The 24594-nt window shown below is 51.8% G+C and overlaps 1 protein-coding gene across 3 annotated transcripts in view; it reads right to left on the bottom strand.

Annotated features, from left to right (window-relative positions):
* The window catches only part of LOC102571242 (neurotrypsin), a 57944-nt gene that overhangs the window by 25678 nt on the left and 7672 nt on the right, over positions 1–24594 (bottom strand). For 2 of the 3 annotated variants that reach the window (XM_019497201.2, XM_059729725.1), the window contains 6 exons: positions 18955–19209; positions 16998–17121; positions 13715–13890; positions 13006–13153; positions 3293–3471; positions 2274–2415 (listed from right to left, as the gene is read on the bottom strand). In XM_019497201.2, the coding sequence (XP_019352746.1) occupies positions 2274–2415; positions 3293–3471; positions 13006–13153; positions 13715–13890; positions 16998–17121; positions 18955–19209 (1024 nt within the window). The remainder of the gene's footprint in view (positions 1–2273; positions 2416–3292; positions 3472–13005; positions 13154–13714; positions 13891–16997; positions 17122–18954; positions 19210–24594) is intronic. The other variant, XM_019497203.2, reaches the window with a different exon arrangement.

Below are 24594 nucleotides of genomic sequence, written 5' to 3'. Positions count from 1 at the left end.
GCTGCCTAAGCTGGGCTCCTACAAGTACATCCCAATCGGTACACACATGTCTAAATGAAACTTTAGAGGTCCCTGTTGGCCAGCACACTAGTTTAAAACTTTCCCCCAAAGACACCTCCCCTTGTATCTTGATGGAGCTTCATTCAGCCCTGGTTTAAAAGGAAATACTGTTTGCTGAATCTCTAACACCAACCCAGTTTTCCTGGGCAGTCCCCTTTTTCAGTACTGATACAGCTGAATGACAGCTTGAGTTCATACAGTTGGAGATTTAAGGACTTTGAAAACATTTCTATCTTAAAGGGGGAGGAATCCATGCAGGTGGCATCAGGCTTGTACCCTGCTCTCTGCATGAACCTAAAGATCTTTAAGCTGGAAGATACCAGAGGTACTAAGGACTCCACTTTCCCATGAAGGGTGATCACACAATAATTCGGGGTAGGCAAAATACGGTCCACAGGCCAGATCCAGCCTGCCAGGCCATTCTATTTGGCCCACAGAGCCCCCCCAAATTTAGAAAATTAATATTTATCTGCCCCTGGCTGCCTGTCAAAGATGATAGGAGACAGGGGCAGTAGGACCCAGTAGAAGCCATGGCAGGACCCTTTAACAGCAAGGCCTGCCAGGCCCTGTACCCACCCAGCTGGAAGCCCCTGTCTAGCAGAAGCTTCTGGCTTGGGACCGTGGGGCTGTTCATGCCTCCCTGTGCCAGAGTGAGAAATTCAGGTAAGAAGAAAAGGAGCAGCAGGCAGAGGACTGCAGGCGATCATTCCAGTCCTAGGGGTCACACCAGCTCCTGCTGAGTCCTGCCATCATGGCCATGCAGCTTGGAGCCACATGATGCAGAGTGGCTGGCAGGTGGGCAGGAAAGTAGAGAAAATAGTGGCAGGGGTGGGGGGAAGTGAAAGTGAGCAGGTGTGTGGGAGTGATGAGCCCATGCTGGTGTCCTGGGGCCAGTGCCGGTGGGGCCCAGAGCAGGCCAGCAGGAGTGTGGGGTACAGGCTGGCAGGAGTCTATGGAGCTGGGCTGGGCTGTGCCAGCAGGGAGAGAGGAGAGCTGGCCTGACTCCACAGAGTCCCTGCTGGCCGGGACCCCATGCCCCTGCTTCCTTGCTCTGGGCCCTGCCAGCACTGGCCCCAGGACACTGGCGTGGGTCCTGCACTCCCACCTGGCTGTCACAGCACTCCCACTTGCTCCCAGTCCCCTCTGCCCCAGCCCTGTGGTACAGGTGGGGACCAGTGCACAGAGCCTTGACCACACGTGCCCTGCGCTCGCTTATCTGGGCTGGACAGCAGCAGCATGGGACAAATTGCTGCTAAGCATGGGGGGAAAGTGGCCACTCCCCTTCCCGCTGCCAGTGCTTCCAGGTGCAGCCACTTGGAGCCCACACACAGCTGTCCTGCATCTCCCCATAGCCACACCCTCCCCCATACACAGTCACACACCCTACAAATCCTATACCCACAAACGGGGCTGTCCTTGAGCGGGGGTGAATCAGGGTGACTGCCCTGGGCCCCGCACTTTAGGGAGCCCCACAGAGCTGGGTGGAGCGGCCACGGAGACTCCGCTCCACCGCTGCTAGCTTTGCATCCAGCCATTTGCTACCCGCATCCCCTGCTGCTGCTGCCATTGGCAGTGGCAGCTTCTTCACATCCAGGGCACGCAGGATTGGGGTGGGGCACCACACCCTGCTCGGGTCAGCTCTGCCCACACACAGCCCCACAAACCCCCCATATCCCCCTGACACATCTGCACACCCCACACATTATACAAGAGTAAGCTTGCATTTTGAGCTATTATGCAATCACTTCTACATATACAGCACAAACACACATTGAGGGCAATTTTTTTTTAATTAATTAAAATATATTATTATGGATGTTTGATTTTTTAATATATAATTTGTTTTGGTTTTTTTTCCCCCCCGTTCTAAGATGGCAAACCTTCTTCCCCAAAGGAGTATTTCTAGGGGCAAGGGGAGATACTTCCAGTGGCAAAGGTCAGAAGTTAGGAGCAGGACTTCCAGTCCCAAGATTGCAGCCGGGGGTGGGGCCCCTGTCAAGGGGCAGGGCTACCCATGCGGCCCTCAACAGCTTGCTAAAACTCGGTAAGCAGCCCTCCGCCCAAAATAATAGCCTGCCCCTGCAATAATCGGTCCTCTAACAAAGACCAGGCTGGAGAGAGCAAAGCTCAGCTTTCCCAGCAAGCAAACATGAAGCTGAGACCTGGACAACAGGGAATAGAGTCTCCTTGTAGAAATGCCATTATTTCAGTACCTGAAGCCAAGCTGCCTGCAAACCACCTGGGCATTGAGGTCTGTCCAGCCATCATCACACACGGTGCCCCAGTCTCCATTGTAATAAACCTCTACCCTTCCTTCACTGGGGGTGTTGCCTCCTGTCAGCCTGACAGTGCCTTCTGCAAGGGGTGGGGGAGGAAAGCAGTTAGCCTGGGAGCCAAGCTGTCCCTTCTTATTCTACATGCTGAAGTCTGCGTACAGCCTACAGCATGCGTGCATTGGGGGGGAGGGGTGGGGGAAGGGGGTTCAAGAGACAAAGACCCCACCACTTTTACACACTAGCTTCACAGACATGCCCACCTACAAATGAGAGTCTAGAGCCACGGCTACCAAACCATGGCTCAAGACCCGTGTGTGGCTTACTAGCACAGTACTTGCAGCTCTCTGGAAATTGGCCAAAGCCCCACCCACTTCTCTCCGAGGTGGCTCTGGGGGACAGCACAGCCCGACACCTCCCACTGCTCCAGCTTTCCCTGCAGGGAGTGTGTCCTGAGCCCACCCTCCTACCTCCTTCTCTCCCTCTGGGACTGCCGGCTCAGGTGCCAGGCTGCCAGGTAGGAGGCTGCAGCCGCGCTGCTTACCTTAGGGCGTGCTCCCTGCAGGGAAAGCAGTGTGGGGGAGGAGGGGTTTGTCACCTCCACTCTAGGTTACTCAGCACCCCTCCCGCCCCAGACTCTCCAGCTCTTGAACTTCAGTGGAGGATCAGATGTGGCTCCCAGGGTGAGTAACTCTGGCCACCCCTGGCCTAGAGCTCACAGTGATCTCTGCCTGCACCAATGCAAGGCAGCAGGGAAGCTACCTAGTCTGGTGTTGAATCCTTTTTGCCTGTGCCTTGCTCCCTGCCCCCAAACAGTGTGGCATGAAAGAGCTGCACACCCAGGGGTTGTGAGAAACCAGAGGAGGTAATATAGGCTACACTTGAGGAGAGGCTTGTGGAAAACGGGTTGGGATAGGCTATAAAGAGGTAGCATATGGGGAGGAGAGATGAGTCTGTACCTGTGAAGGGATCACAGGACACCCCCGCATCCTCAATGTGGTCACAATTTTGCTGTCCCCAGTCATTCTTCTTGCACTGGTCCAGTGAGAACTCATTCCCTGAGCACTCCACTTCATCCAGCAGGATTGGACCAGACCCCTGCCCATAGTGAGCCCATGATAAGGCTTTTGGAGTCCCACTGCAGATAACACACATATACAAAGTAAGAAAAAGGTACACCTTCCCAGCCCCTGCCTCCTGTGGGACACACAGCCTGGTGCACACGGAGGTTGTCTTGCTCAAGGACCTGATTATAGCAAATATGAGGGCCAGAAGCCTAGTGTTTGCTATGTTAGTAATCTGCATTTTATTCCTCATGATCATGAAGGTGCCCATTCACAGACCTCTTAGTTTCATCAGTATTTCAAAAGCAGTTCTACAATTAGTTGCCAGTACATGATATCCAGTATGGATGATCCAGACACATGCAAAACTTTGGGAGGAAGAGATTTCAGTGGTCACATCTACATGAGATGTTGACTGCACAGGAGCCTCGCGCAGCAACAACTGTGCCATGACACTAGTGAACAGTAGCACTAGGCTACTGCACAGTAGTGTCACAAAAAAGATGTTAATCGGTGCTACTGCTCAGTAGGGCTGTGCGAAACAGCTTTGTTCGATTCAGTTTCGGATTCAGCCATTTTGGAGGGACAGTGATTTCATAGAGGGCATAGGCTATAATGTTAACTATAAGTTAACTATAAGTTAAACACCTATAACTTTGTCATTTCTTGCCTGATTCAGATAAAAATTTCAGGAATGGTAGCCCCTTCTGAGGGCATGAAGCCTGCTACATTTCAAGGAGATAGGTGCAAGGTTTTTTGTTTTAACTGCACCTCAAACTGTTCAAACCAAAACTCGTGACGTGTGACTTTGTGTGTGTGTCAAGAGCAGGATGGAAACAGCAGGCATGGTAGCCCCTTCTGAGGCCATGAAACATGCCAGGTTTCAAGGAGATCACCCAGGAACTGGATAAGGCCACATGCTCCAGGACCATGGTTATCGTGGGTGACATTAACTACCTAGACATCTTGTGGGAGGATCACGATCAAGCAAAATCCGAGCAGTTGCAAAGCTTCCTATCATGCGTGGATGACCTCTACCTGACTCAAGAAGTCTACAGGCCAATGAGAGGTAAAGTGCTGTTCAACCTGGTACTGGCTACTGGGGATGACCTAATCGGTGACCTAGTGATCGATGGGAAGCTGGGTGACAGCAACCACGAGCTGATCACCTTTACCATCCGCCATAAAGCTGGCAAGTCAGTCAGCAACACTGAAGTCCTTGACTTCAGGAAAGCCGACTTTGACAAGCTCAGGAGGCTTGTCAGTGAGGCCCTAAGGGACCACGACCCCAGGGGGAGGGGAGTTCAGGAAGAGTGGTTGCTTCTCAAGGGAGTGATCCTCAATGCACAAGCTAATTCTATTCCATCTCAGAGGAAAGGCAGCAAGAGGGCACAGCAGCCCCATCCCCCCCAGCTCCCCAGGGATCTAGTAGACCTCCTAAGGCTAAAAAAAAGGCCTACAAAGGATGGAGGATGGGATTCACCTCCAAGGAGGAATATTCTTCACTGGTCCGGTCCTACAGGGAGCAAACCAAGAAAGCCAATGCTGCAACTGAACTCCAACTAACATCAAGTATCAAGGACAATAAAAAGTACTTTTTCAGATATGTGGGGAGCTGGAGAAAAAGCAAGGGCAACATTGGACCCCTGCTAAACCAGATGGAACAACTGACGCCCAGGAAAAAGCCAACTTATTAAATGGGTACTTTGCATCAGTCTTTCATCAGTCCCATGGGACGCCCATGCCCTCTACAGGACAGGGAGGTCTGGGTGAGGGAGATCCCTTGCCCTCCATCAATGCAGACCTTGTAAAGGAACACCTTGAGAGGCTGGATACCTTCAAGTCAGCTGGCCCTTACAGTCTACACCCCAGGGTACTCAAGGAGCTGGTGAGCATCATAGCTCAGACCCTGGCATGGACCTTTGAGAACTCCTGGTGCTCTGGTGTAGTGCCCAAAGACTGGAAGAAGGCCAATGTGGTGCCTATCTTCAAGAAAGGGAGGAAAGCGGATCCGGCAAACTATAGGCCCATCAGCCTGACCTCTATCCCGGGGAAGGTCTTAGAAAAGTTTATTAAAGAGGCCATCCTTAATGGACTGGCCGACACCTACATCCTGAGGAATAGCCAGCACAGGTTTGTTGCGGGTAGGTCTTGCTTGACCAATCTCATTTCCTTTTACGACCAGGTGACCTATCACCTGGACAAGGGAGAAGAGATTGATGTCATATATCTTGACTTCAAAAAAGCCTTTGATCTGGTATCCCATGATCACCTCTTGGCAAAACTGGCCAATTGTGGCCTTGGGTCCACCATGATCCGTTGGCTGGGAAATCGGCTCCGTGGTTGAACCCAGAGGGTGGTGGTTGACAGAAGTCAATCATCATGGCGCCCTGTGACCAGTGGGGTCCCCCAAGGCTCTGTCCTTGGACCCGTTGTCCCAGGGGAGCGGGGGCACTGGGAGACCCCCGCGGTGGCCAAGGGGCCTGCTTACCTCCCTCAGGGCCGGAGTTGCCGAAGAAACTCCACGCACCGGCAGCCGTCAGCCGGGCGTTTATCCGGCTGCGGCTGAGCGGCGGGGGTGGGGCACGCCGGCCGGGAGGAACAAAAGGCGGCCCCGCCGAAGCAGCGGGGTGGCTGAAGGGAGAGAGCTGGAGCGCGGAGCCCCAGCGAGCAGGGGATCAGCCGCCGCCCGCAGAGAGCGGGACGCCGCCGTGTAGAGGCGGAGCAGGCTGCGAGCAGCGCAGCGGAGCACCCAGGAGTGAGGAGACAAGGGGAGAAGTCAGCCCCAGAGGTGGGGCAGCAGCCAGCAGGGAACCCGACACCCGAGGCAGCAGGGGGCGTAACAGCTATCCCGAGAGTGGGGCCAGCTGTAGCCTGCATTACGGAACCGACGGCGCAGGTAACTGCGGCCGGGACTATTGGGGAAGCAGAGAGGACATCTGCATCCCAAGGAAGGAGGGATCAGGTCAGCACCCCCACTGGGAGAGGCATACCCGGTCCGAAGACCGCCGGTAGTGGCTAGGGGGACTGAGCCGAGAGAGGACGAGACGAGGACAGGTTAGAGGCCAGGACAGGAAGACCTGAGGTGGCGTATGGTCGGGGTGTAGGGGAGGATGGAGCCCCGAGAGTACCCGCGAAGAGGCGTCCTGGCACCAGGGGATACCCCAAGGGAAGACCCCCCACTGAGAGAGTCATCAAAGTCGTGGCAGGCGAGTTCTGGGGTCCCCCTTTATACTAGCCGGGGTAAACCCTCGGGCGTACCAATGAAGCCCGGGGGTGCAAGATCTCGAGTCCGGGTGAAGGCGGCGCGCGAACTCCTAGTCGAACGGAGGCGGGTACACCCGTATTGTTCAACAACTTCATTAATGATATGGACATTGGAGTCAGAAGCAGATTGGCCAAGTTCGCTGATGTTACCAAACTCTGGGGTAAAGCATCCACACCTGAGGACAGGAGGGCAATCCAGGCTGACCTTGACAGGCTCAGGAAATGGGCGGATGAGAACCTGATGGTGTTTAACACCGAAAAATGCAAGGTTCTCTACCTTGGGAGGAAAAACCTGCAGCATCCTTATAGGCTTGGCAGTGCTATGCTGGCTAGCACTATGGAAGAAAGAGACTTGGGGGTCATGACTGACCACAAGATGAACATGAGCCTGCAGTGCAATGCTGCGGCTAGTAAAGTGACCAAAATCCTGGCTTGCATCCATAAATGCTTCTCAAGCAAATCCCGGGACGTCATTCTCCCCTTGTACTCGGCCTTGGTGAGGCCGCAGCTGGAGTACTGCATCCAGTTTTGGGCCCCACAATTCAAAAATGAAGTGGACAAGCTTGAGAGGGTTCGGAGAAGAGCCACACGCACAATCAGAGGTCAGGAAAACAGACCTTATGATGACAGGCTGAGAGCTATGGGGCTCTTTAGCTTGGAAAAGCGCAGACTTAGGGGTGATCTGATGGCCACCTATAAGTTTATCAGAGGTGACTACCAGTATCTGGGGGAACATTTGCTCACCAGAGCGCCCCAAGGGATGATGAAGTCGAACTGTTATAAACTCCTGCAAGGCCATTTCAGGCTGAACATAAGGAAGAATTTCTTTACTGTCTGAGCCCCCAAGGTCTGGAATAGCCTGCCATCGGAGGTGGTTCAACCACCTACATTGAACACCTTCAAGAAAAAATTGGATGCTTATCTTGCTGGGATCCTACAACCCCAGCTGACTTCCTGCCTTCAGGTAGGGGACTGGACTCAATGATCTTCCGAGGTCCCTTCCAGCCCTAATGTCTATGAAATCTATGAGATAGGTACAGGGGTTTCTGTGAAACTGCACCTCAATCTTCTGAAAGCAAAACTTGTGTCACTTGTGTGTGTATAGGCAGAGCAGGATGAAACCAGCAGGGATGGCAGCGTGTAACAGGGGTCTTCCCAGTTCTGGCTAGATCTCTGCCCACCCACCTGTTTCTGGGCCAACCACCTGCCCCTCTTTTTCCTGCCATGCCTTGATGGAAAACTGATTCAGATGTTTCCCAGATTTAGGTGTCTTGGGGTGACATCCATTCTGCAGCTCCATACCTTCCCTACACTGTGGCCAATGCCTCATAGATTGCATCCTTCATCCCCTCCGGTTGTGGTCCCCTTTCTGGGACCTTTGGCTCCCCCTTAGGCCCTGGCCCCATATTCAGGCCAGTTGGAATCCCGAGCCTCTTGCTCTGAGAATCCCTTGCAGTGAGCCCCTGGCCCTTTGACTCCCCTTTGGGTCCTGGCCCCAGCATGGACCAATCAAGGGTACCTCTGATATCTTTTATTAGATCAACTGAATAGTTGGAGAAATATATCTTAGCAAGCTTTTGGGTTTATAAAACCTTCATCAGGTTGAGGAAGTATCTGCAGTTGGTGTGTGTGCACTCTTCCTGGATGGAATGAATAGTGAAGAAGCCAGAGGCTGGTATGCATGCAAGAAAGTCAGTGAAAATGTAAACTGAAGTACATTGAGGTGTCAGGGGGATGTAGCAGGTAAAAGTGGAGAGGTACCTGGGGAGTCAGATGTCAGGCAGGTTATAGTGTGTCATAAATCCAATGTCTATATTGAGTCCATGAGTTTTTGTATCCAGGAGGCTGATGAAGTGAAGTTCATAGACGTCCCTGACTATGAGGTGGAACTTGTGTGCCACACAGCAGATGCTAACAAAGTTGGCATCACACACTGCCTTGCCCATATTGGCCTTGTTATCGGTGACCATGAACCCATGGTTGAGCTCACAATGCCCAATAAGCCATCCCTGCACCATGTGGTTCATGGACCCCATGATCTCTGTTGCTGTGTGGGACTCATCCATCACCTCCGCTTGAAGGACAGCCCACTGATGCCCTGACTGATTGCACCAGTGCCCTGTAAGGGAGAGGTAGGCACGATCTCCATCCTGGCTGCTCCAGATGTCCGAGGTGAAGTATAAGGCCACCTGCGGACCTGCCTTGTGCAGCTCCTCCCTCAGGTACTCCCTGAATGCCTCATACAGGGAGGGCACCACCATCCTGCTGAAGATGGTGCATGCGGGCACTTGGTAGGATGGGGTCACGAGTGCTGTGAGCTGCCTGAACCCTGGCCACTCAACTAAGGAGAAGGGCTGGCCATCCAGAGCAAGCATCTCCCCAATGCTCTGGGTGACCTCACTTGCCTTTAAAATGTGTCCCCCTTTGTCCCTGCCTTTCCCCCACTGGTCCAGGGTGGCCTGCCTCTACTTCTAGAGGATGGGGGCTTTGGAGCAAGAGGGGGACTTCCCTTTGGGCATGCTCCCACTGGTGCCAGGCTGAGGAGGAACAAGGGCAAGGGGTGCCTCCTGAGATGCATCAGCATCCCCATGGTGGAGAAGTGTTTCATCTCCTTGCCCTGGCTGATCTTGCAAAACAGTGCAGGCAGATAGCATTTGTGGGATCATCTGCCACCTCAGAATGATCCCATGCTACTTTACCCCCTCGCTTCTGGGGTGCAGGTGTGGGTGCAGGTGTGGATGTGGATCCTGCCTTATCCCCTTCCTCAGCAGGCAGAGGTGCAATGACAGGGAACGCTGAGCCACCTGCCCCCACAACCTCCTCTGCAGTGCTTTCTGGAGAAGGGGACCTGGCTCTAGGGAAACTTTGAGGGGTGTGGAGCAGAAGATCAGATTCCTCTTCCTCCCCAGAACTTCCCTGGCTATGGCACTCAGATCTGCTGCTTCCAGATCCAGCTCCTCCTCTGGCACTGGAAGGCTCAGGCTGGGAACTGAAATTGGGGTGGAGGAGACTGTCATGCTGGTACTTGTCATGCTGGTGGATATTATTATTGCTGGTGTTGGTGGAGGTGGGGCAGGTGCAGACACTGCTCCCATGTCCTTGCTCCTGTGAGAGCCCAGAGGGCACTCACTGGGGGTGTATCCCCGGCCAGGGACATGAACCACCTCACACGGCAACATCTATTCTACAGTGAGAACTCCCGATCTGCACCAGTGCAGCTTTACCTCCACATTAGGTGAAGCGAATTGGGGCCAATCCTCAGCGCAGGCTATATCTGGAGGCTGGGGGCAGACCCAGAGGAGGGTTGAAGGAGCAGGGGCGAGTAACTGAGGAACCAGAGGGGTGGGTAAGCCATTGGGCTGAGGCTGAAGAGGTGGTGGCACCCTCACTGCAGGAGTGAAGCAGAGGGTGGAAGAGGTCAGGCACTGGAGGGGAATCTGGGGATAGCCCCTGGGGGGTGGCAGAGGCAGCAAGTCTGCCTGTACTGCCCGCCGTGGTGTTTTTTTTCCTCTTTTTCTTTTCTTTTTGCCTCCCATGGACGTTCCCCAGCCAGTCAGAGAGTCTGGACTGAGGCCAGGCGCCTGCCCAAGGGAAAAGGGGAGCTGGGCCCCCCTCTCTGAAGCCTTCATAGCTGAGGCTGGGCATGCAAGATCCCGAGCCGCGAAGACTGCGTCCACACCTGATTACGTCCGAGGGAATCCCCTGCTGCTCGAGCAGCACTTGCTGGTAATCAGGCTCCCTGCAGCGCAATTTGAAATTCCCGGGGAAGAGACCCGGGTGGGGAAAGCAGATCGTGGAAGAGTCTGGGGTAGCGACGCCCGGCAAGAGAGCAGCCGACCTTGAAGACCCCTGAGGAAGAGAAGGCCAAAAGGTCAAGGATTTTTTTTTAATAAAAAATAAAAGGAGAAGAGGGAATTAGAAAGTTGGCTCCAAGCTGGTCCTTCTTTCACTCTCAGATTTGTGATTGAGCTGGGCAGGAGACAGGCAGTCACCACCTCCCCTTTATAGATCTCTTATATCATCAAAGTCGTAGCATACGGAAAAAGAAGGGGCATCAGATCTCATCCAGGTCAGCCATAGGGGCACTGCCACCCTGAGGGGCCGGTGAACGTCAGCAGGATGTCGGTGTGTACGCCCTTACATGGTGACCTCCCAACAGCTCCCACTAGCAGCAGAAGTCTCATGGCCACTGTCATGACCCAAAGGTCTGATTTTTTTTGTGTGTGCTTCAGCACTAAGAATTATCCCCGCGGGTTTACAGCTTCATTGCACGGAGGAGTTCTGCTGCGCAGAGAACCCGCGTGCAAAGGAGTGTTCCCGCCACTTTGCAGCTGTCTTTGCAGGGTGCATTTTCTTTGCAACACAGAAATGCACGGTGCAAAGGAGTTCCCGCTCTTCGTATGCAAATTCATGTCCCGCTATTGGCTAGTGCTAAATTATTCCCACGTGGCGGCTAGCGATTGGCCTGCTAGCCGTATAAGAGGCTTGAGCAGTTTCCGCCCAAGCCGAAATGGACTCCACATCCATCTCGTGGGGACTCTGGGTGTGCGCGGCAGGGTAATAGAAACTCTGTGTGTTGCTCAGAGGAGTTTGGCGGCCTGATCCACCGCCCACCTCTTCCCGTCTTCGAACGGAGCCTACTATAAGACATATTGACGAGTTCTATGCGCGCTTGTCCTGGACATCCGGAGTTCTGTCTGCGTGAAGCCTAGCAAACTCCATGTATGTTCATGTTTTCTGTTGTAACCGCAACTCAAGCAAGTTCTCAGCCTGCACCGCGACCATCTCGGTGTAAGTAAACAATCTTAAAATCAACCGTTACGTGTCTGTGCCTAATTCTAGCTCAGCGCCCGCCCTCTCTGACCCAGCCTGCCCGGGCTGCCAGCCACAGCCCGCGTGCAGAGCGACGAAAAGGGCCCAGGGCCTGACCTGGCCCGCACAACCACTAGGGAAGAGGTTGCATCTATGTTTGGTGCAGGGGCAGAACTTGCAGCTCTCCCTCTGGCCCCTCTGCTCCCCTGCCAGAAGACCAGGCACCTGCCTTTCTAGCACATTTCATGTTTGGTGTGCTGGAAAATGTGTGTCTGTGTATGTATATGTGTAGTGCTTTCCTGCACAGTGATGATACACTGTCATGTAAAGCACAGCTTTTTTTTTGTTTGAGGTAAAAAAAAACACAACAAGAATAAACAACAGGATTTTTGGGGAAGAAATATTTGAAAGGGATTAACGATAGGAATGGTAGGCGAGGGTAAGTGGGAAAAGATTGGCTAATGGCTGGCTACAACTTGGTAGCAGCAGACTACCTACTGCTACCAGCCTAGACTCTTCAGATGCTGTGTTCTGCTGCTCATGCTGCAAGAGGCAGATCTCACAAAAGGCAGAGACTAGTTCACAAACAGCCTTATATGTTCTTTCTCCATCCCTCCCCCAGAGCACTGGGATTGGAAGGGACCTCAGGGACAGACTGCAGACACTGGCCAGCTACAGATGTTAATATCAGAGCAGTCCTTTCCCTTCCCTCTTCTGAGTTTGTGTTTCCCCACAAGCCCGCCTCTGAAACATTTTGGATGGTTCCGTTTCGGAGATGTTTTGGAGTCTTCTGTTCCGATTCAGTGTTTTGGGTACCAAAATGGGCTGAAACACCTCCAAAATGAAACAGCTGCCAAAGTTTCACACAGCCCTACTGCGCAGTAACTCAGGTTACTGCACAGTCAGTGTCTTATGTAGATGCAGCCACTGGCAAAAGTGATATGCAAAGCTCTGAAGGTCTGGTGGTTACACACACAAACCCAGAATCAAGATGTAAAAAAGGGAAGCTAAAAAGTCAGTCTGTTAAACCCCAGGGAGGCACCTCTGTAAGGACACAGGCTTCCACAGTCTTCAGCACCCAGCAGTGTCCATACATGAACAGCAGAGAGGAGGGTAAACTGGAATTCCCAATTTCCCACTCTCACCACAGAAGACCAATAGGACAGTCAGTGAACCTGCATTCAGAACTGTCACAGGGAACAGGCACCATTCACAAGTGGAACTCACTGCTATGAGCTACCACCAAGGCCAGGAGCCTGGGGGTATTCTGACAAGACCTAGACATTTTCACATGTATAATGAGAACATTCAGGGTTACAGCAGCCGAGATTCAAGAACCTTAGAAGAAAATTCCCTGGGGGTAGGTTCTGAAATAGTCCATGCCAGATTTTCTTGGCCATTCTTCTGAGGTAGCTGGCAGCAAGAGCTTAGTGACCTAAATGGACCACAGTTCTGATCCAGGGTGGCAGTTCTTAAGTTAAGTCTCCCTACCCCCATCACCAGACAGAAAGTAAAAGAAAGGGAATTACCTGAGTCCTAACTGCCTGCAAATCACTTCAGCATCCCTGTTGTCCCATTGGTCGTCACAGATGGTGCCCCACTCACCATCATGGTAGACCTCCACTCGTCCCTCAAAGCTTGCCTTCCCCCCAACCAGACGCAGCGGGGTCCCTACACCTGCTCTTCAGGAAAAGAAGAAGGAGCAAAACAGAGGGAAGGAAAGCATATCTGACAGCTGGGGAGCCAGGCACAATCTCTGATCATAGGAGTTTCAGGGATGCCTCTACCCCTGCTCTTTTTCTCCCCATCCAACATATTTTCACCTGTGAAACTCAAACACTAGAGACTGCATGATGGAACAGAAAAGACACAGGCATTTGAGGGACAACAGTGTGGAGGGACTTTGCTACCTGGAGGTAGAGGCCCAGGTTTGGGAGCAGGGGTGAAGTACCCCACAAGCAGCTAGGGGCTGGTAAGTGCTGCCATTTAAATGGTTTGTAGAACTGGGGCGGCTCTTTCTCCAGCCCTGCATCCTGCTCTGGTGCTCAGAGCTGGAAGAACCTGCTCACTCCTTCTGTGGAAACAGAAGCCATTTTCTGTAGTGGTAAAAAATGTGAGCAAAGCCTGGTCATCTTTTTTGTCCTCACAACTTTACCATATGGGGTTTTACGTCTCAGTGGTGATGCTGGGAACTGGGCCATATGGCCCTGATAGGCAAGGACTTCCCTTTGTACTTACCTTCTGGAGGGACACATACTGCCACTGCACTGCCCTGGTGACAGGCTCCTGACACAGCCTCCTGGTAGCCACACTGCAGCAGGGCCTGCTCATTGCCACGGCAGTTTGCCGATTGCAGATGGAGGGGAAGTGGCCACAAGCCAGGGTGGCTCTTCTTCCCAGCGGTGCCAATCTCACTGAGACAAAGGAGAAAGTAATGAGAGTGCAAACAACTGGCCTTGTCCACATCCCCAGCCTCCCTGTCTGCTGTCTCATATTCTCACTCCATTTCTCTGATCTGAGATAGCTGCTTTGGCCTGAACTGGACCCTTGCCACAGCATGCTGTACCCACAGCAAGCCCACCTCCCAGGGCCCGCATTCAGGGCTCCCCATCAGAGCTTCACAAAACATCACAAGCAGGCACAGTGACCTTTCCCCATTCCCAGAAATTGCTGTGGAAGATGTAAAGCCATCAGGCCATGAACAATGCATGTCTCCTCAGGCTGGGGGGGGGGGGGGCGGTGGCAAGCAGGGACTGCCTGCTGGTGGCCACAGTGACATTGGCAACAAGGGTGTGCCAAGCAGGGACTGCTCACAAGTGGCCACGGTGGTGGAGGGGGCGAGTGGGGGCCAGTGAGCAGAGACCACCTGCTGCTGCTGTCTGCACCGTCAGCAGCAGCAACCGCCCACAGCCAGCAGTGGCCACATTGGCAGCAAGGGGGGAGGGGGTGACAACTGCCCGCAGAAGCCAGTGGCGGCCAATCTCAGGGGGGCCACGTGCCCTCCTGTGCCCGCTATGCACCACCTATGCATCAGGCCAAGAGGATATGCCACTTCTGTGGCAGCAGATGGAGTCCAGGGAAAGGAATCGGCCTGTCGTGACAGCAACTGAGTATGAAGCGAAAGAAGCTTCTCAACTCATGTCTGTCAGACTTAGGTTCTCAACACGGGGGTGCATTAAGTGAGGGACAAGGACCCTCAGTCAAAAAAGGATATGATCATCCTCCTCTCAGCTTGAGAGAAGGAATCTGAATTGTTTATTCAGCCACCATATGGAGTCACTGTCTGGGAAGGGTTTGGAATGCTGCTTACAGGATGCCTTGCAAGCCTCGCCAGGCAACTGCAGAAGCTTTGTAAAACACTGTTACATGATCGGAACTAGTTCTGCTCATCTTTGGCTCACCAGCTGTAAGCAGTGTCTTAAGTAGCAGCTGCACTCAGTTTCCACTGGCCCTCAGTGATCATAAACTGGGGTGATGAATGGCCAGCCATAGCCTCTGGTTACAGGAAACATTACTTCCATGTTAACTAGGGATGTTTGGGGAATCCCTGACCTTCTTCTTTTCCTTCCTTCTTGCAGGTGGAAGCCCCATCCTGTCTGTTGTCAGAGGTTGGGGCCACATCTAGGGTAACAACAGCATCTGGAAAGGGTTTCAGCAGCTCTAGCACCAGTATAAAGCTCAAAGGGGGAAAGGGACATCTATGTCACACCTCCACCTTGAAAATCTGGGGCCTGCCCCCTCTCAGAGGCAGGGGTCAAATAGGCACCTGTGACTGCCCACCCTCCACCAGGAATCTGAAGCAGCCTCAGAGGCAGAGAGAGAATCACCCCATTTCAAAGAAGCAGCAGGGCAGGAGGGTTAGAAGAGGGGAATCTCACTGGATTCATATAGGGAATGCAGATGTCTCCTCTTACAGGAAGTCTGCAGCTTTGCAAGCACAGGAACAAGCCTTTAGGACAGGCTTGTCCAACATGCGGCCCGCCATGCGGCCCGCCAAGCCATTTTGTCTGGCCTACGGTGGCGGTGGCCCCACCAGCACGGATCTGCAGCGGTGCAGAGTCGCCGCTGCGGAGCACAGGGTGGCGGTGTGGAGTGTGGAGCTGCAGCGGCAGTGGCAGTGGTGGGGCTGCGGTGAGGTGGGCAGTGCCGGCCCGCGGGCCCCAGCTGGCAGCAAGGGGAGGGGAGCTGTTTACCCCTGCAGGGCCTGGGGGAGCAGCCCCCGCGCGGGAGGCCAAGCAGTGGCCGCTGGCACTGCCGTCCCACACCTGCCTCCTCACCCGCCCACTTCAAGCCAGCCCCGCTGCCCTGCCCCACAGCCTGCTCCCCCAGCCAGTCTCCCCCCGGGTGCTGCGGCTCTCCAGGCCTGGCAGCTCGGGCGCGAGGCCCTGAGGGGGCTGCTTCTCATGTGCTGCTGGGGATGGGAGGAGCCCGGCTGGGTCTGCACCGGCCAGCAGAAGCGGCGGTGGAGCCATGTGCTGCTTGGGACGGGACGAGCCTGCACCAGTCAGTCCCGAGTGGCACATGGCTCCGCCATTGCTTCTGCTGGCCGGTGCAGACCCGGCCGGCCTCCTCCCATCCCCAGTAGCACATGGGAAGCCAGCTTCAGCTGCATGCTGCTTTTCCTGGCCGGTGCCGACCTGGTTCTGCCCAGAACGGTCCTGCAGCACCCTGTCAACCCGGGCATGGCACCGGTCACCCACGCGGGCTCCTCCTGTCCCCAGCAGCACATGAGAAGCGGCCCCCTCGGGGCCTCGTGCCCGGGCGGTAGGCCAGGCGGGCCCCAGGTTAACCCTGCCTGGCCCCGCGGCTTCTCCAGCACCAGGTCAACCCGGTTGTAGCCAAGTGGCTCCTGCAGCACCATGTCAACCCGGGCATGCATGCCATGTCAACCAGCACCATGTCAACCCCTGCAACTTCATTGGTGTCAAAGGTCACGTGATATCACTTCCTGATATGATACCACTTCCTGTGACGTCTTTGAATATGGCTTGCTGGCCCACTGGGTGATAAAAAGTTTGTGATCCGGCCCCACATTTAAAAAGGTTGGACACCCCCTGCTTTAGGAGGAAGAGTGAGCAGTTTCTTGCCTGTTACAGCAGTGGGGGTGGGTCCAGTACGTTTTTCACCCTTGCTTCTGTCTGTAGCAAAAGATGGGTTGGGAGTTTGACAGATGGACCTTTATAAGGGTCCCAAGTTGGCAATGTGAATTAGCAAAGCCCATCCTTCTAGGTGGACTCTATCTTCTACCTACTTGGGCTGGGACATAAACTTAATGACCTTCAGGTGATTAATAGCCAAAGCCATTCTTGCAAGTACCAAAGGATAGGACATAGGTAGTGGCAATAGAAGGGAAACAGCAGGGTACAGCACTGCTAACAGACTGCAAAATAGCAAACTCAGGCTAGAGAGAGAAACTCATCCCCACTCTATCACAGGGATCAAGTCTCTGAGCAGGCAGAGGCCATGCTTGCCCAGGTCCCATTTACAGGAAATCCCTGCCCTCAGACTCCAGCATTCCCACCTGAGTCCCAGCTGCCGGCAGATCACACTGGCATCCCAGTCTGTCCAATGATCAGCGCAGATGGTGCCCCACAGCCCACTAAAGTAGAACTCCACCCTTCCACCTTCTGCCAGCCGCACAGCACCTTCCAAAAGAGAGAGGCCATCAAACTCTTTAATTAAACTAAGGGGGTCTGTAACAGAGATGAATCTGAGTGCTGCACCAATGCCAGTCAAACAGACTTCTAAGGACATGTGTGGAGACAGTAAGGTGTAAAGACACCTTATTGTCATGGGCCCTGGGTGGGCTGGACTCAGCCTCGTTCCTCCTTGTTTGGCTGGAACCATTGTGTGTGACTGCTCTATGAAGAAGTCCCACATTTCATGTTACCCACACATTAGTCCTGGCTGTTTGTAGGAGAAGCAGCCTTTTGCTGCTTTCTTTGGAAAGTGAGGGTTGTTTAATGCAGCAGCTCCCAAACTGGTCCACAAGGCTGAGGAAAGTGGGTCACAGCACTGCCCCCCTCACTTTTCAATTAAAAGTTTGATGGTCAAGGTTCACAGAGGTCCATGAGAAATGTTGATATTTGGCAGCAGCCTGTTGGTCTAAAAAGTTTGGGAACTGCTGGTATAATGGACAGAGCAGGGTTCTGGGGCCCAGAAAGCCTGGGTTCTGCCTTCAGCTCTGTGCCCTCTGTGAGACAGGGATAAGTCTATGTTTCCACCTTTGTTCCAGGTTTTGTGTTCTACACATAAAAAGGGCCCTAAGTATCCTCAACCGCTGGAAATCACACTTGAGAGCAGAGCTAGTCAGGACCTTGGAATAGCCATTGCAGACTGCCTCACCCACGAGGGGCCACTGGCACCACCAGCAGGGGCAGAAATAGTTCAACAACATTGTAACTGCAGCAGAAAAGAGACGAGGCCAAAACTAACTCCCTTCACATCGATGCTGTAGAGTAGATCCCTGCTATTGATTCCAAAGCCAATCTTCCCACTCCAAGTTATGGACTGGGAAGGTCCTACCTCCATCCCATCCATTTGAGCACTGGGCTGGAGTCACACAGCAGCTCTGGGCTGGATGCTAACTCTAACAGATGTGGCTTTCATGAATAGATATGTAATAAAATGAGGGAGGGGAAGGCACAAGGGGTCCATCTTAAAGGAAGCCCCATCTGAAAACATCTGTACCAGGAGGCCTGCACATTGGGCAGCTGTGTTAAAATGGTATTTTTAAAGCATGTTGCAATACAGTTCCATAATAGAATGGAAACTGTTCTGCAGTGCAACTGTGGAAACCAAGGAAAGGGTGTCTGATTTTTAAGGGTGCATCCCCCAAAATGGGGTCAGATTCTAAAGGACCTCTGCTTCCACTTAGGCACTGGAGTAAGGGCCAGATTCTAAAAACATCTATGCTATGTAACACACTTTGTTAGCTAACAGACAGATTTTCAAGCCTGCTCAGAGTAAAATATGCTGAGTTCTTTTATATATGCTTGTCCACAGGGGCGATTCCTCTGCTAACACAGGTGTCATTATACCAGGCTAGTTAAATGGCTATACTTATACAAGTAAAACTCCCTTTGCAGACACTTCTCTTCAGGAATAAGACTTCAGACTTCTTTAAAAGTGAGCCTAACCTGTTTCCAAAGCAACATAAGCTAAACCAGGAAAAGCCCCCTTTGTACCAGAATAAGAGTGGCCACATGGGAGGGTATACTAGTATAACTACCCTGGTTTAAAATCTTGCTTTATCTTATGCCGCCATTCTTTTTTCTCTCAGACAAGTCCCTAGTGGCCTAAATGGGAATCATATTCTGGTGAGTCATCATGCTGCCTTCATCTCATTCAGTCCCAGGCCCATGCTGTTTGCATTTCTATGGAACACACATCACAAGCTTGCACGTACACACACCTCTCTTCACCCCAACCCTGGATGGTGCACCCAGACCTCAAGAGAAATGCTGAAATGTCCTTACCCTGATTACAGTCACAGCTGGCCCAGTCGATTCCTCCAGAGGGAAGCCGGTAGAAGCACCAGGGTGTAGTCCCCCCATCTGGATTCCTACAGTAGTTGTGGTCCCCTAAGCCCCGGTGTGGATACTGCTGGACGTAATCGGGGAACTCTGCCCATTTCAGGCATTCTAACCCAGTCTCCGTAACAGCCAGCGAGCCATTGTAATACCCAAGAGGATCAAGGCCACACACACTGGACACTGGATATAGAAATGAAGCTGCCAGTACGGCTCAATGTGAAGCAGGGCTTGGATGGGGCCAGTACTAGCTGAACTCATCTGATCTGCCCACCTGTGACAGTCCTTTCCATTTCTACATACTTTCAGCATAATTTCCTTTTTCAAATTATATTTCTCTGCCACAGAGTTTAGGAAAGTCATGTCACTGTGCTTCAGTACTGCCCCTCCTCGGAAACTACAGCTGAAATGGGAGTTAACTCTAAATTCCAAATAGGGCAATTTGTATGTCTGCCTTAGTAACTCTGACTATATATACACCAATCATTTCAACAGAAACATCCTTCTGGTACTGGAAGTAGATTCAACCCTCCTTCTTTCCCCACTCCCCACCCTTCTCCCATGACCCCTGAATAAGATGCCCGTAAAACTGGGACACAGGTTTCTGGAAAAGTCCACTTCTTTTCTGAGCTGTTAGACCCGGGACTCCTGGATTCTATGACAGAGAGGAACAAAAGGACTAATTTCATCACAAGCATATTCCTTACATTCATGCATCAGCTTGTCTATTTGAAACCCACAGGTGTATGGGAGTGCAGCAGAAAACCCATTCTGAAGAGGCACAAAAATCCAGGCCAGCAATTAACACAGAATCATAGGAAAGTAGGACTGGAAGAGACCTTGGAATGACCTTGGGATCCACCTGATGAAGAGAAGGAAGAGCATCTTCACAGACAGGGTTGCTAACCTGATGAAGAGGGCCTTAAATTAGGTTCACTGGGGTATGGAGACCAAAACCCTGAAGTAAGTGGGGAATTGGGAGACCTGGAGAAAGCACAAATAGGAGTGGGCAACAGGGGAGGCCTTCTCATTCTTCCTAAGAAAGTAGGGGAATTGGCTAGTTACCTCAGGTGTCTGTACACAAAATGCATGGACCCTGGGAAACTGCAGGGAGAATTGCAAGTTCTTGCAGTCACAGAACTATCACGTGATTGGAATAACAGAGACTTGGTGGGATAGCTCGCATGACTGGAGCACTGTCATGGATGGGTATAAACTGTTCAGGAAGGACAGGCGGAGGGGAAGAGAAGGAGGAGTTGTGCTTTATGTAAGAGAACTGTATGACTGCTCAGAGCTCCAGTATGAAACTGGAGATAGGGCTGTTGAAAATCTCTGGGTTAGAGTCAGAAGAAAGAGCAACAAGGGTGATGTTGTGATGGCAGTCTGTGAGACAACCAGACCAGGAGGATGAAATCAGGAAGGCCAAAATACAATTGGAGTTGCAGCTAGCAAGGGATGTGAAGAGTAACAAGAAAGGTTTCTACAAGTATGTCAGCAACAAGAGGAAGATCAGGGAAAGGGTGGGTCCCTTACTGAATGGGGGAGGCAACCTACTGACAGATGAGGCTAAAGTACTCAATACTTTTTTCCCCTCAGTCTATAAAGGCCAGGTCAGCTCCCAGACTACCGCATCTGACAGCACAGTTTGGGGAGAAGGTGAGCAGCCAACAGTAGTGAAAGAACAGGTTATGGACCATTTAGAAAAGCTGGATGGGTACAAGTCCACGGGGCCGGATGCAATGTACATGAGGGTGCTGGAGGAACTGGCCAATGTGATTGCAGAGCCACTGGCCATTACCTTTGAAAATTCACGGAGGTCATGAGAGGTCCCGGACAATTGGAAAAGTGCAAATATGGTGTCCATTTTTAAGAAGTGAAGAAGGAAGATCCAGGGAACTACAGACTAGTCAGCCGTACCTCAATCCCTGGAAAAAATCATGGATCAGGTCCACAAGGAATCCATCTCTAATCACTTGGAGTATGAGAAGGTGATGAGGAACAGTCAGCTTGGATTCATCAACAACAAGTCATGTCTGACTAACCTGATTGCCTTCTACGATGAGGTGACTGGTTCTGTGTATGTGGGGAGACCTGTGGATGTGACAAACCTTGACTTCAGTGAGGTTTTTGATATGGTCTCCCAAGCAAGCTAAGAAAATATGGGTTGGATGAATGGACTGTATGGTGAATAGAAAACTGGTTCAAAGGGTAATAATTAATGACTCAATGTCTAGCTTGCAGCTGGTACCAAATGAGTGCCCCAAGGGACAGTTCTGGAGTTGGTTTTGTTCAATATCTTCATCAAGAACCTGAAAGATGGGATGGAGTGCACCATCAGCAAGTTTGCATTTGACGCCAAGTTGTGGGGAGTAGTAGATACCCTGGAGGGTAAGGCCAACATTCAGAGAGATCTAAACAAATTGGAGGATTGCACCAAATGAAATCTCATGAGGTTCAATAAGGACAAGTGCAAAGTCCTGCACTTAGGACAAAACAATCCTATGTACCAAAACAGGCTGTGGACCGACTGGCTAAGCAGTAGCAGCTCTTCAGGAAAGGACCTGGGGGTTACAGTGGACAATAAGCTGAAATGGAGCCAACAGTGAGCCCTTGTTCCCAAGAAGGCTAATGACATACTGGCTTCCAATAGTACAAACTTTGACAGCTCTATTCGGCACTGGTGAGACCACATCTGGAGTATAGTGTCCAGTTTTGGGCGCCTCCACCGCAAAAAGGATGTGGACATATTGGAGAGAGTCCAGCAGAGGTCAATGAAAATGGTTAGGGGGCTGGGGCACATGACTTCTAAGAACAGACTGAGAGAACTGGGCTTATTTTGTCTAGAGAAGAGAACCCAGAGGGGTAATACCAGCCTTCAACTACCTGAAGGGAGGTTCCAAAGAGGATGGAGCTAAACTGTTCTTAGTAGTGACAGATGAGAAAACAAGGAGCAATGGTCTCAAGTTGCAGCAAGGGAAGTTTAGGTTAGATATTAAGAAAAACTCTCTCACTAGGATCGTAGTAAAACACTGGAACAGGTTACCCAGAGAGGTGGTGGAATCTCTATCCTCGGAAGTTTTTAAGACCTGGCTAGACAAAGCCTTGGCTGGGATAATATAGCTGGAATGATCCTGCTTTGAGCAGGGGGTTGAACTAGATGACCTCCTGAAGTCCCTTCCCACCCTAGTTTTCTATGATTCTCTGATTTAGTCCAACCCCCTGCTCAAGGCAGTGCCACCCCAGATTAAACCACCGTAGTCAAGAATCTGTCTAATCAGCTTTTAAAAATTTCCAAGGATGGAAAGGTTCTACAACCTCTCTATGTAGCCTGTTCCCATGCTTAATTAGCTTCAAAGTGAGAGTCTTCCTAATCTCCAGCCTAAATTTTCCCTGTTGCATCTTGAGGCCATTGCTTCTAGTCCTTCCCCCAACAGCAGGGGTGGGCAAATATTTTGGGCAGAGGGCCGCTTACTGAGTTTTGGCAAGCCATCGAGGGGCGCATGACAGGCAGCCCAGGGCAGATTAATATTAATTTTCTAAATTTTAGGGGCCCCACGGGCCGGATAGAATGGCCTGGTGGGCTGCATCCAGCCCCCAGGCTGCATTTTGCCCACCCCTGCCCTACAGCCACAGACAAAAGCACATCTCCATCTTCTTTATAAATCACTTTTCAGACATATGTGAGGACTGTTATCAAATCCCTCCTCAGTCTTCTCCGGACTAAACAACCCCAGATTTTTCAGCCTTTCCTCATAACTTATACCTCCCAGCCCCTAATCATTTTTGTTGTTGCCTGCAGGACTCTTTCCAATCTGTCTACATCCTTCTTGAAGTGTGGGGTCCAAAACTGGACACAGTATTCCAGGTGAGGCCTCACCACTGCCAAACAGAGTGGAAGGATCACTTCCCTTGATTTTTAAGTGACATTCCTGTTAATTCAACAAGGTATGGTGTTGCCTTTTTTTTTTTTTTGGCAATAGGAGTACATTTTTGGCTCATATTCAGCTTATGGCCTACTGTAACCCCCCATTTCCTTCTTTGCACTACTACAGCCTAGCCATTCATTTCTAGTCTGTATTTGTGCATGCATTCCATCCTAGAGGGAGGATTCTGCCCTTGTCATTGTTGAATTTAATTTGAAGTATTCTGGACCATTTCTCCAGTTTATCCAGGTTATTCTGAATCCTAGCCCTCCTCTCCAGAGTGCCTGAAACTCCCCATGCAAACACTTTTGGTACCACCTGCAAATCCAGAACATCCAAAATATCTGCATTCAAATAAAACCGATCAGTAAATTAAGTGTGTGTGTTATGTGACAGACTGCAATCTCCTCTCATTCACCTGGAATAAGAAAGGGATGATCTGAATGAGACAGATCTCTGTGCCAGGCTGGACAGGTCTCTCTGAGGATAGAAACAGATGTTGCCTGATGTCCCATTCAAGCTGCCATAACATTTTTTATGGCAGCATGAATGCTGAGCAAATAGATATCTCTACCTTCTGTCGTGTCACATCAGTGGCACAATAGAAGGTACTAAATACATTGTGCTTCTTTACTATGGTTGATGTCTATTTGCTCTGTGGTGGGAGAGTTCAGGCAGTTGGGAGCTGCCTGGACTCTCCTGCCATGCTGGGCAAGTGCTCTGAGGGTTTGAGGGACCTGATCCTGTATATATATGTATACATAAAAATTGCTCTCAAGCCTCTGGAGCACTTGCTTGGCTTTCCCCAGGGGCGGATCTCTGTAAGCAGGGAAAGCCTGTGTGGGTCCTAGAATGGAGGCATGGGACACTGGGAAATCTACAGGACCTGCACCACACCACACCTGTGCCTCCAAGTAAGGCACAAGTCAGCACAGGACCCAACCTTCGCGGAAGACGGTACGAGAACTGCATTAGAGAGACCAACTGGTGGCTTCGGCAATGGTGTCTCGAGGCAGGCTTTGGCTTCCTGGACAACGATATGCACATCACGACGAGGGACATGCTCAGTTGGGATGGGCTTCCCTGTCCCCCAAAGGTAAGCGAGTGTTCTCTTCTAGGTTGGCAGATCTCCTCCGGCAGGCTTTAAACTAGGCTTGTCAGGGGGAGGGGAAGATGAGGGCGGGGGAAGCAGTGGACCACCAAACCATGTGGCACCCACAAGGACAGCCCAGCCTGAAGAAGGAGAACATCGGAAACCTGCAATTCATGGGGCGGCCAGCAATATAGCACAGGTAAGCAATAAGCAGGTAAGCAATAAGGGGCCCTTTGGGAATCGGAGCTGAGGGGCAACAAAGGCGCCAGTCACAGGGCTCAAGTGCCTATATACTAATGCTAGGAGCATGGGGAACAAGCAGGATGAACTAGCGCTCCTGCTTGCAGAAAACACCTACAACTTAGTAGGGTTAACTGAAACCTGGTGGGATTCTTCCCATGACTGGGCAGTACATATTGAGGGTTATAGGCTGTACAGAAAGGACAGGGTGGGAAAGAAAGGGGGAGGCGTTGTGCTCTATGTCAATGAGCAATATACTTCGACCCTCATCAAAACGGAATCGAAGGAGGAGAAAGTAGAAGGATTATGGGTTGTTACATGGGGGGCAAG

Source organism: Alligator mississippiensis, chromosome 6 (assembly GCF_030867095.1).
Source record: "Alligator mississippiensis isolate rAllMis1 chromosome 6, rAllMis1, whole genome shotgun sequence".
Lineage (NCBI taxonomy): Eukaryota > Metazoa > Chordata > Crocodylia > Alligatoridae > Alligator > Alligator mississippiensis.
This window is presented reverse-complemented; position numbering and strand designations above follow the sequence as displayed.